The sequence below is a fragment of the Petaurus breviceps genome, unplaced genomic scaffold (genome assembly GCF_028583685.1).
Source record: "Petaurus breviceps papuanus isolate PSGF00001 unplaced genomic scaffold, PetGlider_PUasm1.0 131, whole genome shotgun sequence".
NCBI classification, from domain to species: Eukaryota; Metazoa; Chordata; class Mammalia; order Diprotodontia; family Petauridae; genus Petaurus; species Petaurus breviceps.
The window spans coordinates 1,294,694-1,310,617 of record NW_027185674.1 but is presented as its reverse complement, the minus strand read 5'-3'; the positions used below and the strand labels follow the sequence as shown (position 1 = coordinate 1,310,617).

The window sequence follows — 15,924 nt, the reverse complement described above, 5'->3', positions numbered from 1 at the left end:
GTAAGTAATTGATTAACAAATGCTAGCTCATTGATTGGAAAATTAAAAAAAAAAAAGAAAAAACCCATGATTGATATTATATACAATATTCTACACCCATAATCCCCCACCTCTGCAAATAAGAGAAGGTAGTACATTTTCTTTGCCCTTCTCTGTGTCCAAAAGTCTTAATTATAATTGTAGCATTCACTTTCTTTTCATTTATCTTGTTCTAGTCATTGTGTCAATTGTTTTCTTGGTTCTGCTGACAATTTCTGCATTGATTCATATAAGTTCCTTACACATCTCTGTATTCTTCATATTTTTGATGGGTAATATTCAGTTACAATTTATACCTTAATTTGTTTAGTTATTCTACAACTGATGGGTATCTCCCTTGTTTCAAGTTCTTTGCTAACCACAAAAAAGTGTTGCCACGAATATTTTGGTGCATATGTGATTTCTTCCTGTCTCTGACCTTTTTGACATATAAGTCTAATCATGGAACGTCTGTAAAAAAAAAGTATGACCTGCCTGCTGAGTGTCACACATAACACTCCATCTCCCATCTCCACCCCTTTGGGTGCCCCTCATGCCCAGAATGCACTTCCCCTCACCTCTACCTTGGGAATCCCTGAGTTCTTTCAAGAATCTACTGCAGTTCCACTTTTTGCAAGAAGCCTTTCATAATCATCCCCCAGATGCTAGTACACTCTCCTTCAAAATACCCTGTACTTACAGAGAGTTGTCCTCAAAGCTAGAAAACCTGGTTTCAAGTCCTACCTCAGACCCATATTATTTACGTAACCCACTCTCAGTGTTCTGGACAGCTCTCCAAGGTGATCACTTGCAGAACAGGTGCTGATTTTCACAGCTAAAGGGAGTTGCTATATCAGAAAGTTCCCTAGACAAATGAAATCATACATCCAGTCTCTGTCCTTATCCCTAGAACTTTTACATGTACATGCTATCTCACTCATTAGATGGTAAGCTCCTTAAAGGGAGAAACTTTCACTTTCATTTTTGTATCTCCAGCACTTAGCACAGTCCTGATACACAGTAGACACTTAATAAGTGCTTTCTGATTATTTTCTAAGTATAATTCTAAAATTCATCCGAAAATGGTTGGACCATTTTCGCATAGACTCACCAAGTACACTAGTGTGCCTGTGTTCCCACAGACCCTCCAACATGAACCTTTTCCATTTTTTCCTCTTGGCCAACTCTCTGGGTATGAAGCAAAACCTCAATTATACCAATTCAAATATCTATTATTAGTGATTTGAAGTCATCTTTCATATAGTTGTTAATAATTTGAAATTCTTATTTTGAGAACTGTTTGCTCATACCATTTGATGATTTATCTATCAGGGAACAAAGTAATACTTTTAGAGCACATGTGTGGCCATGTACTTCCTTGTTCAACACTCTTCTTGTATCATTTTATCAACGCAATGATATCAAAGAGCCAGCATGGTTTCATGAAGAACAGGTCCTGCCAGACTAACCTGATTTCTCTTTTGGACAAAAACAAACCAGTAGGTAAGGGGGATGCTGTGGGTGTAGGTTACCTGGAAATTAACGAAGCACTGATGGTATGTCATACCATTCTTGTGGCAAATATGAAGAGATGTGGATTAGACAATTATACTATCATGTGGATTCAAACCTGGTTGAAGAACCACATCCAAAGAGAAAGAATTGTCGATGGCTCAGCATAATTATGGCAGGTCCCAAATTCCCAGGGAATCCAGTGAGATCTGTGTTTGGGCTTGTGCTGTTTGATATATTTGTCAATGACTTCAATAAAGGCATAAATAAATGGTATGCTCATCCCATTTGCAAATAACACAAAACAGCAAGAGACAGCAAACATGCTGGATGACAGAGCTAGAAACCAAAAGTATTTTAAGAGACTACAGCACAAGGTTAAATCTAACAAGACAAAATTCAAAAGGCATAAATGTAAAGTGTTTATAGGATGGCATTTAATAAATGTCTATTTGACTACTGACTACAAAGTATTACACTTGACTGAGAGAAGAAAACCCAGACTCAGAAGTGTGAACTAGAACTGAAAAAGAAAAAGAAAAATATCTGGGGCAGCTAGGTGGTGCAGTGAATAGAACACTGACCGTGGAGTCAGGAGGACCTGAGCTCGAGTTCGGCCTCAGACACTTAACACTTACTAGCCATGTGACCCTGGGCAAATCACTTAGCCCCAATTTCCCTGCCTTCCCCTCTGCAAAAAAAAAAAAAGGTATTGTAATCTTGAGCTATATTAAAGAGGGGCATAAGTTTGACTTTCCAATAGAGGCCTTCATAATCTGTCCTTTTCTACATTTCCAGCCAGTCTTCTTACAAACACTCAATCCAGCAATAATGACCTCTTTGCTGTTCATTGTACAAGAAGCTCTATCTCCCAGCTCTGGACATCATTGACTGTCCCTCCCATGCTGGGAATTCCCTGCCTTCTAGTTGCCTTTAAGTCTCAATTAAAATATTGCCTTCTTGAAGAAGTCTTTCTCACTCTTCCTTAACGTTAGTGCCTTCCTTCTAAGATTATTTCTAAAATTCTCTTCTCTCTCTCCCTCTTTCCTTCTCTTTCCTTCTCTCCCTCTCCCTACACACATATATATACATATATACACACACACATATACATATGTATGTGCATATATACTTATGTATTTATACATATGTGCAGGCATGTTTGTGTGATGGATATTTTAAAATATTGTTTATACATAGCCATTTGCATGTTGTCTTCCCCATTAATTCGTAAGCTCCTTGAAGACAGGTGCTGTTTTTTGCCTTTGTACTCCCACAGCTTTGCACAGTATACAGGTGCTTTATAAATGCTTTCTGATTGGACTTGACTCAATAATCTCACTGTACTCTGCCCTTGTCTGGAGTACTGCAGTAAGATCCAGGCACCACCACGGTTTAAGGAGACTGGTAATGTGGAGAGTATTCAGAATAGGGCACCCAAGATGATAAGGGGACTTGATTCTGTGTCAGGAGGATCTGTTGAAGAACAAAATATTTTTAACCTGAAGAAGAGTCTCATGGGAGACAGAGTAGTTACCTTTAAAGACTGCCATGTGGGAAGAGGAATTAGACTTGTTCTCTTAGACCACAGAGGACAGAACCAAGGGCAATGAGCAGAAGAGAAAAAAAAATCGAATTCAGATTTAATATCAGGAAAAACTTCTTCACAATTGGAGCTGTCCAGACAGAATGGGCTGCCTGCCTCAAGAGTTGGTCCCTTCTCTCTCTCCATGGAGTCTACTAAGAAGGGGTTGGATGACTATTTGCTGGCTGTGTTCTAGTGGGGATTCCTTTGGTGTGTGTGTTACACAAGATGGCTGCTGAGGTCTCTTCCAAAACTGACTTTCTGTGAGTCGATGATTCTCATGGCTCCTACTTGCCTCTAACATCAAGTACAAATTCCTTTATCTGTCATTTAAAGACCTTCATGAATTGACCCCAGCCTACTTTTCCAGGATTATTATACATTACTGCCTCTCATGTACTCTAAGTTCCAGCCAAATTGGGTTATTTTCTGTAACTGGTGAACATAATTATATTTCCTGTCTCTGCGTCTTTACACAAGCTACCCTCTCCTTCTTGAGAAAGACTCCCCTCTCATGTCCTCTCTATGACATCTCCATCTCCTTTCAGTGTTCAGTTCAGGTAGTGTATGATACTACTTAAAGTCCTCATCCCCCCTTCCCCAAATACTCCTCCTACAACCATCACCACTTAAAATTACATGGAAAGGTATATGTGTATATGTCTATTTTTGCTGATAGTATGTGGGTTCCTTGAGGACAAAGTCTGTTTTCTTTTCATCTCTGGATCCCCGGCACTAATTCTGGTACATAGTAGTCCTCAATAAATACTTGCCAATTGACCACTATCTTCTAAGCATTACTTTATACAGGTTACATTTGGCAACACAAGGTGTCATTCTCTACATACACACACACACACACACACACACACATACACAAAAACTTCAGATAGGTATTGAATGAGAAACTCTGAGATAACGTATGTTTGTGGTTTGGGGTCCAACATCCAGTAAGATATTCATACAACATTTACTGTTAATTATGCCATTAGACACCAAAGGTTATAATCATTTTGGCTCAGTCTTACCCTTACCACATTTAGTAAAAATGAAAGGATTGTAAATCTTCCTACTAATTAGGCTGATTCTCTGGATCTCGCTATTGTTTTTGAATTTAGTCATTCTGTAGCTATGATCAAATAGCCATTTTACCCAGCTTTACTACTCACAATAAAATGCTATAAATCAGTGAGAAAAATGGTAAAAGAAATGACCTTTTCCCAATAGAAGCTTTTGTTGGTCTGAACATCACAAACCCAGAACCACTGAAAGCATGCGCTTACACAGGTGACACACTTTCCCCCTCACAATCTCTTTCTCCCTAGCCTAGACATATAAATAAATGGTACCCACTTAAGAAGCAGGAAGTGCTATCAGTCATAAGGATGCAGCCTCAGAGCTTTAAATGTAACTGGTACTTTCTATAAGTTGCTAATGGAGCCAAATGCTCTATTTCATATGTGGCAGGTCTGAGATGACAATGGAGCTTCTTTTCCACTGGAGAATCATGTCAATCCTTTAGGCAGGGAGCAGACTCCCTCAGGAGAGCAGGGGCTCTTACTTTCAGATACACCTGAACTCAGAAATCATTTCATCTATCCATTAATTTTAAACAACAACAAAACCCAAGGATTTTTCAAAACACTTGCAACCTGAGAAATAATCCAATCTCTGAGGGCTGCCATAGCTAAAAGAAAAAAATGACCAGTCAAAAAGCTTGAGGAAAGCACAACATCAAACATCATACCCCTAGAAAGGGAGTCCTCTTAGACCAGAAATTTGAAAAAAAGTTCAACAAGAAAGAAAAGAGGTGAAATCTTAGGAGTATGTCACTTCCTTAGTGACTCTCTTACCTACTTTAAATCTTTGGGAAGACAACCATAGATCTCCCAATCTGTCCTCAACTTAGCTAGAAGATAGGGGGATTGACAAAGACAAAGGCTACGAACTGAATTGTTTTTACTTCCAAGTTGTTTTTCTTCTGTCCTTTTCAACCTGAGCGCTGGTATTAGAATAAAGTAGAAGGCATCGATCGAGTGGGTAGAAAATTCTTAAGGGTTTTCAGTACTGAAGGAGATCACACCTTTGGCTGCTGTAACCCTCACCTGGCCATCTGCTTGTAGGCTTCTTCTGCCACTGCAAAGATGTGGGGGTCTATGTCCCCCATGTTTTGGCCACTGTAGGCATAGATGACATCTTGTCCATAGATTGGCAACTGCTCATAGGGGTTGATGGCAACAAGCACAATACCTGAAAACATGAAAAGAAACTGGGATTAGGCAAAGCCATGACACCTGGAATCATCTTTCCATGGCTTTATCCAGGTATATCAGGGCATGAGATTCAGTCTCACCATAGGGCTCAAAATTAGGAAGGCAATAATTGTTTTGCAGTTATATGCCTTCTTGGTTACACAATGAGCTCTTTATGAGCAGAGACTTGATTTGTTGTGCTTTTAGGTACTCTACACCACCACTGCCCCCATTCCCATCCCCATCTCCTCCCCTCCCCCCCAGTGCCTAGCATCACCCTGAGAACTTAAGAGGTGTTATCTAAGCATATTCTTATTAATTCAGAAGACCCAATGAGGCTATCAGACCTGATGTCTTTTGGGGGGATAATACTGAGATAGAAGATGAGAGGATAAATGTCACTTCAGCTGCCAAGACAGAAGAAAAAACTAGTCTCTTTCTTTATATCATGAAAGTTTTATCTCAGGATCTCAGAAGACCCAGAAATTGGGAGGGAGAAAGGTGAGTGTATCTAGGGAAAGGTGACTGTCCAAAATCACATGTAAAGCACATTTTTTGGAATTTCCTTCCTCATTATTCTTCCCAGTTATTGGTAGTGAGAGGGGTTTGAATGATGATAAACACAGATGTCCCCAAGTGACTTGCTTACCAAAGTCTTCCCATAGACCCTACTGTCATCTTGTCTGACTAAAGAACAGAACATAGGAGAAATGTTGACATAGTTTTTCAGTCTTTGAGAGACAGATAAGACAGGCATCAATTCACCTCAAATGTTCTGTTGGTATAAAAATTATAACTCAATTCAGAAATATTAAAGTATTAGGGCATAGCACTCCACTTAAATAAGATTTAAACCAAAAAAAATCTTTTGGTTTCAACCTTGATTAATGAAAAAACTGTGATGTTCAAGTCTACTTTCCTAACTTAAAAAGATAGGTATAATACTAAACAGAACTACTTCTTTGATGAATGACTCAACGTGTCCCAGATTCATAACTCAGAAACTTCATGATTACTACATGGGTCTGTATGAGGAAGAAACATAAGATGCTGAGTAGGAAGTGTAGTGACTGCAGGACAAAGCGTCAAAGTTGTTTTATTTGAAATTATGGAAACCCCGACATCAATTTGCTTTGTTTTCATTCGCTTCTTTTTTATCTTCTGTGGGGTTCGAAGAAGAGGTGACTGAACAGGGGGTTTAACAGGTAAGTAAAAAGTCTGAGGGAGGCAACTCCTTTGACCAGTGAGGATGGCCCCTGCTCTTTAACTTAGTCTTAGAGCGATCTCTGTGTCACTGAGAATTTAATTGACTTGCCCAGGATAACACAGTAGATGTCAGAGGTGAGGTTATATTTCCGGTCTTCCCTGACCCCAAGGCTTCTTCTCTATTCACTTATACCATGCTCCTTCTGTACTTGTGTAATACAGATGGGAAAACGGGAAAAAATAAAATGGCTTAATAGAAGGCACTGGATAGAAGTGGTTTTATTGTATTTGAAATAAGACTTCATCAGCTTTCGGTTAGCTTAGGGAAAATCTTATTTCACCATTTGGAAAATGCCATTTTTCAAACATTAGAAGTGCCAAGCTATGTAGATCTAATTACAGCCACTCCATAGGAAAAACTTCCTAATTTATTAGCTGTCATTGCAGACCAAGGTGAAAAAATATAAAAGGGGCAAAAGTCTGAAGAAGCTCAGGTATAATCCGTGATGTTGAGCAAGAAGAAGATTCTGAAACAATGTCCAAGAATCCTCACTCTATGCCCTCAAAAATTTATAATCACTCACCTATAGGTATCTCCTATTATCCAGCCTCAGACACTTACAAGCTGTGTGACCCTGGGCAAGTCACTTCACCCCGTTTGCATCAATTTCCTCTTCTGTAAAATGAGCTGGAAAAGGAAATGACAAACCATCCCAGTATCTTTGTCTAGAAATGGAATCACAAAGGACTGATGAGGGACTCAACAACAACACCCCCTCCTCACCTCTATTTCTCAAAATCTCTAGCTTCCTTCAAAGCTAAGATCAAGGGTCACCTCCTACAGAAAGTCTACACTGATCCTCCATAGATAATTCAGATGAAATTTTCTATGTATATGCTGTTTTCTCTACCACCTTAATAAAAGAGCGTCTGGAGGGCAGGAGCTGTTTCTTTTCCTTTCTTTCTTTTTTTGTCTTCATAGAGCCTACATCACATAAGATATCTCCTATATTAAACAGCATCTGGCATGTAACAATAGTAATAATGACGTTAACTAGCCTTTATACATTTACGTAGCACTTCATACATTCAGACAGCACTTTTAAAGTTTACAAAGTGTTTGACACATGTTATTTTCCTTTATCCTCACGACAGCCCTGAAGGAGAGGGGCTAGCTATTATTATCCCCATTTTACAGGTGAGGAAACTGGGACAGATGAGGGTGAGTGACTTGGCAAGCGCCATACAATTATTAGGTGTCTGAGATCAGATGTGACAGTGTCCCTGCTTTTAGGTCCAGCCCTCACTCTATCCACTGTGCCACCTGACTGCCTTTAGACACTCTAGTAAATATTTGCTAAATTGAATCAGGAATGGGGATCTGTAGATTCATTACATTATTGTACTTAGCACAATGGATGCTTGTCATATATTGCTTACTGATGGTAAGCTCCTTGAGGGCCCAGACTGTATGTATCCTGTTCCTATTTTTCCCAATACCTAAAACAGTTTTTATTGCCAGTGTGCATTTAATGAACATGAATGAAAAATCATCATTAAAATTAAGGATGGAGAAGAAAAAAGAAGAGAAGAATCTATAATCCAGAATTTGGTGAATTAAGGAACTGAAAAGAAAGTCAATTCCTCCTACTCTTTTTCATGTGGTATCCAGCACTGGAATCCTTTTTTGTATTTATCTGGTGGCTTCACTGAGGGCCACTGGGAATGGTTACTGCCATTTTTTTTGGTGTCTTCCTCCACCTCTGCTCCCTCATAAAAGCAAGCCCAAATCTATCAGAAGCAGGATCAATTGCTGGAGAAGGAGAAAAAGAGAGTTGATGCAGATGCCTGCAATGTCCTCGCTCTCCTTGCAAATTCAAGTACTGGACCTGAGCAAATCTCTCCATGGGACTTGATTCAGTGTGGACCTGTTTCCCCCATTGTCGAGCAATTATAATGACAATCATTCCCCAGGGATGCAGGGAAGGTTAATTGAGTAATGTGCACTGATTGCAAAACATTCAAAGGTTTCTGATGAGGGACGCTCATCAAATGCAGCAGCAAAATTAGTATTCCTGCCAAACTGGACTTTAACACTGCTCATTTTAATGATACAAAGCAGTCACAAACACAAGTGCATGCACATCGTCCAAATACCAGCAGCCCACTTACCACAGTAGGTGTAGATATGGTTCGACTCCAAGAAACGGACTTTTAAATTATGCAAAACTGCAGGCTCATGAAGATAACTAAGAGCTGTTAGGTCATTTTCTCCCACGAGGATGTCAGGGTTTCGTAGGAAGGGGAGCTGGTTGGTACTGAGATCGACCGGGTACTCTTGGATCTAAAAAAATACAAGTCACAGACGCAGAAAAAGCAGAGTTAATTAATTCACCTGCAAGGCACTAGGCACAGCATCATGCCCCTGTTAAGTTATCTAACACAGCTACTTGACCTTCATAGGATTGCAAGTGATCAGTATGACCAACAGCAATGTGTTTTAAGGAACAAGAGACAGGGAGTGTAACATCTGTCCTGCCATAAGAGACCAGCCCAAGTGAAGCCTTCAAATGGTGACAGAGCTTGTAGAAAAGCCACATGGGAAAAGTCACTGATGATTACAACTCAGGTAGTACAACATTCATTTAAGAAGTGCCCTGGGACAGAAGGAAGGCCAGAAAGGGCAGGCAAGCAGGACAGGTCTGAGAGCCACTGCTTGAATTTCTTATACACTTAAAAAGAAAAGTAAGCTGCATGGGAGAGAAATCTTCAGTTTCACACATGACTTGCTTTTCAATTCTACTAGAAATATGGAAAAGTCCATTTTATTTGTTTGCTATTGTTGTTAGGTTGAGAAAAAATATGTTAAAATATAAATATATTTAAAACATGTAAGAGCTGTAGGCTGCTTTTCCCCTTTGTTCAAAAGCATGCCCTCTCTGGGACATTTTATAGATAAGAGAGTCAACCCTCTCCATTTTATAGATAAGAAAGCCAAGGTATCCAGGTGCCTGGTTCCAGGGGCACAGAGGCAGTGTCAGAGGTCCTTGTACATGAGAAGATGCACGAAGTGACTCACGTAACAGAATCTGTAGAACACACTTGATACTTTGAACAGTTTGGGGTTTTTTTGACCACCCTCTCTCATTGTGGATGCTCTCTTCTTTAGGTTTATGAGACATTTACCTGGTTCTTCATTTATCTATCTAAGCATTCTTTCTCTACCTCTTTTCTTTATTTATCATCCTCTGTGTGTGACCTCCAAAGTTCATTTCTGGGCCCTCCTCTCATCATCTCCTTTTCAGCTCCTTCCCTTGCTAACCTCAACAGCTCCTAAGGTTTGAATTATCATCTCTGTGAAGATGACTCACAGGTCTATATAAACAGCTATAATTTCTACGTTGAAAATTCCAGTCTCACATCCCCATTTGGCTATTGAAACTGGATGTCCTAGAGCTATCTCAAGTTCTGCATGCCCAAAACCAAACTCTATCTTCTCCCAAAACAGAAACCTCTTGAAAACTTCAATATTTCCATCAAGGGTAACATCATACTTCTGGTCGCCCAGGATTGTAATATTGACATTATTCTTTTTTTTCAATTTTTTTAATGCTTTATTAGCTTCTGATTTACATCATTTGTTTCCGCCAGATTTTGAGTTACAAATTTTCTCCCCTTTTTCCCCTACCCACCACCCCAGCAGTCCGACAGGATATCCCTCCAATCTGCTCTCTCCCATATTTTCTCCCATACCCCTTTCGACTTTTCCAGTGGATCTCTATGCCTCAGTGCCTGTATATCTTATTTCCCAATTACATGTAAGATGGTATTAATAATAGTATATGTATATACACACACACATATATACATATATATTTGAATATTTGATTTTAAAAATTTCAATTCCAGATTCATTCCCTTTCTTCCGTGTCACCCACCCTTACTGGGAAGATAAGCACTTCAGTAGAGGTTGTACATGTGTGGCTAATGCAAAACAATAACATAGTATATGTATTGTAAAAGAACTGACTCTATTTCCCTCCCTCCTATCCCACCTTCCACTTGTTCTATTCTCTACTTTGATCCCGTCCCTTTTCAAAACTAGGTGCTTCCAACTTCCCCCCCCCCCCCCTGTCCTCCCTTCCATCATCGCCCCTCCCATCCCCTTTCCCCCCTATTCTCCTGGAGGTTGAGATACCCTATTTAGTGTGTATTTCACTCCCTCCTCAAGCCAGATTCAATGGGAATAAGGTTGACCCATTCCCTTTTGCCTTCCTATTCTTCCCCTCCATTGGAACCATTTTCCCTTGCCTCTTCTATATGAGATAGTTTACCCCAATCTGTCTCTCCCCATCTCCTCTCATTATATTCCTCTCACCTCTTAATTTCACCTTTTAAGTATCATTCCTTCCCGTTAAATTGGTCCTGTGCCCTCTATGTATACCTGTAAACATATATACACACATTCACATATGTATTCATATGCCCATATACCCTCATATATAGACATATGTATATATATATTTCTATTCCCTTCAACTGCTGAGAAAAGTTTCATAAGTTACAATTATTGTTTTTCCATGTAGGAATGTTAATAGTTCAACTTTGATAAGTTCCTTATGAGTTCTTTTCCCTGTCTACCTTCTCGTGCTTCTGTTGCTTCTTGTATCTGAATGTCAAATTTTCTATTCAACTCTGTTTTTTTCAGCAAGAATGCTTTAAAGTCCTCAATTCCATTGAATGACCATATTTTCCCCTGAAACATGATACTCAGTTTTGCTGGGTAGGTGATTCTTGGTTTTAGCCCCAGCTGCTTTGACCTCCGGAATATCATATTCCAAGCCCTTTGATCCCTCAATGTAGAAGCTGCCAGATCCTGGGTTATCCTGATTGTGTTTCCACAATATTCAAATTGTTTCTTCCTGGCTGCTTGTAATATTCTCTCCTTAATCTGGGAATTCTGGAACCTGGCTATAATATTCCTAGGAGTTTTCTTTTGGGGATCTTTTTCAGGAGGTGATCGGTGGATTCTTTCAACCTCTATTTTGCCCTCTGGTACTAAAACATCAGGGCAGTTTTCTTTGAGAACTTCCTGGAGGATGATTTCTAGGTTCTCACTTTGGTCATGGCTTTCAGGTAGTCCAATAATTTTTAAATGATCTCTCCTGGATCTATTTTCCAGGTCAGTGGTTTTTCCCATGAGATATTTCACATTGCCTTCTATTCTTTCATTTGTTTGGATCTGTTTAACAGCATCTTGATTTCTCATAAAGTCATTAGCTTCCATTTGCTCCAATCTAATTCTGAAGTAATGATTCTCCTCATTGAGCTTTTGAGATTCTTTTTCCATCAGGAAAATTCGACTTTTTAAGGCATTCTTCTCCTCATTGCCTTTTTGAGCCTCTTTTGCCATTTGAGTTAGTCTGTTTTTTAAGGTATTATTTTCCTCAGTCAGGCTGTTGACTCTCATTTCATAATTTTCTTGCATTGTTCTCATTTCTCTTCCCAATTTTTCCTCTACTTCTCTTATCTGCTTCTTAAGGTCCTCTATGGCCTGTAACCAGCTTGCATTTTGCTTTGACACTTTTGGTGCAGGAGTTCTGACGTCACTGTTTTCCTCCTGTTCCATGCTTTGCTCCTTTTTGTCCCCAAAAGAGGAATGTAATGTTGGAATCTTCTGTCTGCTTTGTTTCCTTTGCCTGCTCATTTTGCCACTCAATTACTTGACTTTTGGGCTTTCGTCCCAAGCGCTGGGGTTTTCTCAGCTGCTGGAGGTATTAGATGGGTGACCTCTCTGAGGCCTCCACATGCTCTGGCAAGCTGGACACACACCCCAGAACCTCCACCGTAGACTGCAATCCAGATCCAAGCAGGTTAAAGCAAGAGCGATTACCCCTCAGACTGGTGCTTGGTCCCCCTACACTCTGCAGGCCAGGAGCTGAAGCTGCCATGTGGCACTGGCAGGCTATGCCAGCATCTCAGCAGCTTCTCGCTCGGGGGGGTAAAAGCCAAGCACTCCCACTAACTGGTCCCAAAGTCTAGACTGCACTGGCCTCTCACTTTGTCCTTCACATCTATGTGTTGATAAATCTGGAAACTGCCACCTCTGCTGCTGATCTGGAGTCCCTCTGGCTGGCAGCTGGTCAGGCCTACCCTGGGGCTAAAGCCTCTGTGTGGGGCTGGGCTCAGCTCCCAGAGCTCTGTGCTGGATTCCTGCAGGCCTGCCTGGCTGTCCTCTGCGGGCGGTTAGCTTCTCTGTGTCATTTTGTGGGTTCTGCAGCTCCAAAGTTTGTTTAGAGTCCCCTTTTTATATGGATTGGGGAAGGTGGAAGCAAGAGCTGCGGGAAGGTCGTGCTTCTACTCCGCCATCTTGGCTCTGTCCCCCTTGACATTATTCTTGACTCCTCACTCTCCTTCACCAGTTACAGTAGTTGACAAATCTTGTCCCTTTTTAACCCCACAACATCTCTCAAATCAGACCCCATATCTTCTCACAGCTTAGTTCAAAATTACATCAATTCTTGCCTACATGATGACAAAGGTCTCCAAGTGGCCTCCCTGCCTCAAATCAATCAAATACATTTTCCACATTGCCACCAAAGTGATCACATAACGCCCCTATTCAATCAACTCCACTGATCCCTACTGCCTTTTGGATAAAATAAAAAAACTTCTATTTCACTTTTGAGGCCCCAACACTGTGCCCTCTCCCACCCTCCTCAGTCCAGCAAAAATGATCTCTTCCTTGTTTTCCCCACATGACATTCCACTCTGCCTTTGGACTACATACACTCTCTCCTCACCTCCATTTTACAGAGTCCCTTTCTTTCTTCAAGTCTCATCTAAAGTACCACCTTCTCTACATTTAAAGCTTCTCCTTATCCCCCAAATGCCTTGCCCCTCAAACTACCTTGAATTAAGCTTGTATTTATTTGTGTACACACACACACACACACACACTGAGAGAGACATATATACTAATCTTCTTTCCTGGTAGAATATAAGATCTATGAAAACAGGGATTGTTTCATTCTTCACACATGTACCTCTGGTGCCTTGCACAATGAATGATATGCAGATTGTGCTTAATAAATGCTTATTTTTGGTTGAATAGAAAAATGCATGATTCCTCTGTCTTCCAAACCACTCTTCCAATCCCTTTTACTCACTGCATATATTTACTCTGGAGTGATCCATGGAAAATCTAAATGGCTTCCCCCTAATTGAGGAGTACTTAATCTTTTTTGTGCCATGGACCTCTTTGGCAGATTAGTGAAGTCTACAGAACCCTTCTCATAATAACGATTGTGGCCTATATTCATAATTGAAGGAAATGCCAAATGTTAGTTAGATGTTAGTGAAAATAAAGATGCATTTTTTTTTCCTATCCAAAGTCATAGACTCCCTGAAATCTGTCTGCAGATAAGTTAAGAAGCTCTGTTCTAAATAGAATCCTCAAAAAGGTAATTCTATAAAATTACTAAAGCTACTAAGCTAAATTAAATCAGTTTTAAACAATACCATCACACTACCAAAATGCTTTTCTGAAAATAAAAATTTTATAAAATACACACTTAATAAAAATATAAAATAAACACCACTGACAAAGTAGGGAATTCAGATGAAGCTACTGACATAAAAAGTAGGTTTGTGATGGGGCGGCTAGGTGGCACGGTAAATAGAGCACCAGCCCTGGAGTCAGGAGGACCTGAGTTCAAATTCACCTCAGACACTTAACACTTACTAGCCGTGTGACCTTGGGCAAGTCACTTAACCCCAACTGTCCTGCCTCCCCACTCCAAAAAGAAAAAAAAAGTAGGCTTGTTCCCCCTAAATAATAATAAAAGGGCAGTGAAGTGAAGAATTTTCATATCAGAGAATTCTAGAACTGGTAGATTTTTTTCAGAAAGGACTCTGATCTATATCTAAGTCTTTCTGTACAGAAAGGGATCTACTTTTCCACAAAAGGCCTCCAGGGAAGGGGATTTCCCTAGTTCCCATTTGTCCTTCCAGAATGTTTCTCCTTTTTCAGATCACAGCACAAAATGTGGATTAGAGGCTCATACCAGACCATCCCTATGCCCTGGAGTGTAGGGGGTAGGGGAAGCTATTATTCTGTCTTTTCTTAGATGCTTCTCTTCCTGCTTCCATCAAGAGCAAATACAGGAGGAAATTCCCAAGCAAATTCATGAAAATAGGACCTAAGAACAAGCTAGGGTCACTAGCTCTGTCAAATTGACATGGGGGTAAAAACTGTCCAACTCAGCTAAAAAGAGCTATAAAACTTGCCAACACAGCATATGAAGCTATAGATTTCTTGGTTTTCATTTGGAGGGGAGGAGAAAGAAAAAGACATAAGAACAGATTTTTCCTTAATAGCAAATTGATTGCAAGACTGTCACTAGTTAAATCGGTTATAAATCTGCAGCCAATATGGCTCATTTGAAAAGTCAGAGTTTTTCAAATAACTGATGATCTCATAATCAGGTACTATGGAACTTTGGGGAGCCAGAAGCAGGAGAACTGAGATGTACAAATAATCTAGCCCTTCCAATTAGAGGACTGGACTAAATGATAACATCTATAAAACTGGAACGTGTTAAATATCTACCAGTGGTTTCAATCCCTTGTCCTTTCCACTACCACCTGGTTCTGAGACAGGCCAATTAGGATGGAGTCAGGAGAGAAGAAGGAAAAGAGACTAGAAAGGACATTTGGGCTCAGGATATAAGAAACTATAATAGATTAAACTATAGAAAAAGAATAGTTTTGCTACTATAGTGGGAGCATATGGATGTCTCACCATATTAACGTCAACCATGACACTACATGAAAGCTCAATTTTCCCTCATTAATAAGTTGAATGTTTACAGACTAAGGCTAGAAAATCATTTGTTAAAATATGATGGATGTGTGTATGTATGTATGTATGTGTGTGTGTGTATCCATATATTTCCAATTATGTCAGTTTGGGATGTCCTATTTTGTCTTTAAACATCTTTATTGTTTTATTATGATGAAAGCCTCAAAAGCCAGAAATAGTTTCACACCTCTAGATTTCAGGGAAGCCCTACTCCTGGAACACTGATGTTAGGTGGATAGGAAATGGCATGCATTGAATGTGACTAAGTAGTTCTCTGATCCAAATACATTTTTCAACTCTTCATGCATGTTTCCACACTTCTTTTGGTGTAGAAAATTGTGAGTTTTATAAGGGTATAATTTTTCATGCTACCTAAGACAAGTCACAAACTTTTAGGGGGCTGGCCAATGTACCCTATAATTCTTTCCAGTTACAACTCTCTCATTCTAAACTTACTTGTACATGGTTACTGAATATCTCTCTTATGT

At 39.9% G+C, this 15,924-nt stretch overlaps 1 protein-coding gene across 3 annotated transcripts in view; it reads right to left on the bottom strand.

The window, feature by feature from the left end:
• Window positions 1–15,924, bottom strand: part of MYO5B (myosin VB) — a 565,409-nt gene that overhangs the window by 353,480 nt on the left and 196,005 nt on the right. For all 3 annotated transcript variants that reach the window (XM_069104353.1, XM_069104327.1, XM_069104336.1), the window contains exons 3-4: window positions 8,746–8,917; window positions 5,221–5,365 (exon numbers count right to left, since the gene is read on the bottom strand). In XM_069104353.1, coding sequence (XP_068960454.1) covers window positions 5,221–5,365; window positions 8,746–8,917 — 317 coding nt within the window. The remainder of the gene's footprint in view (window positions 1–5,220; window positions 5,366–8,745; window positions 8,918–15,924) is intronic.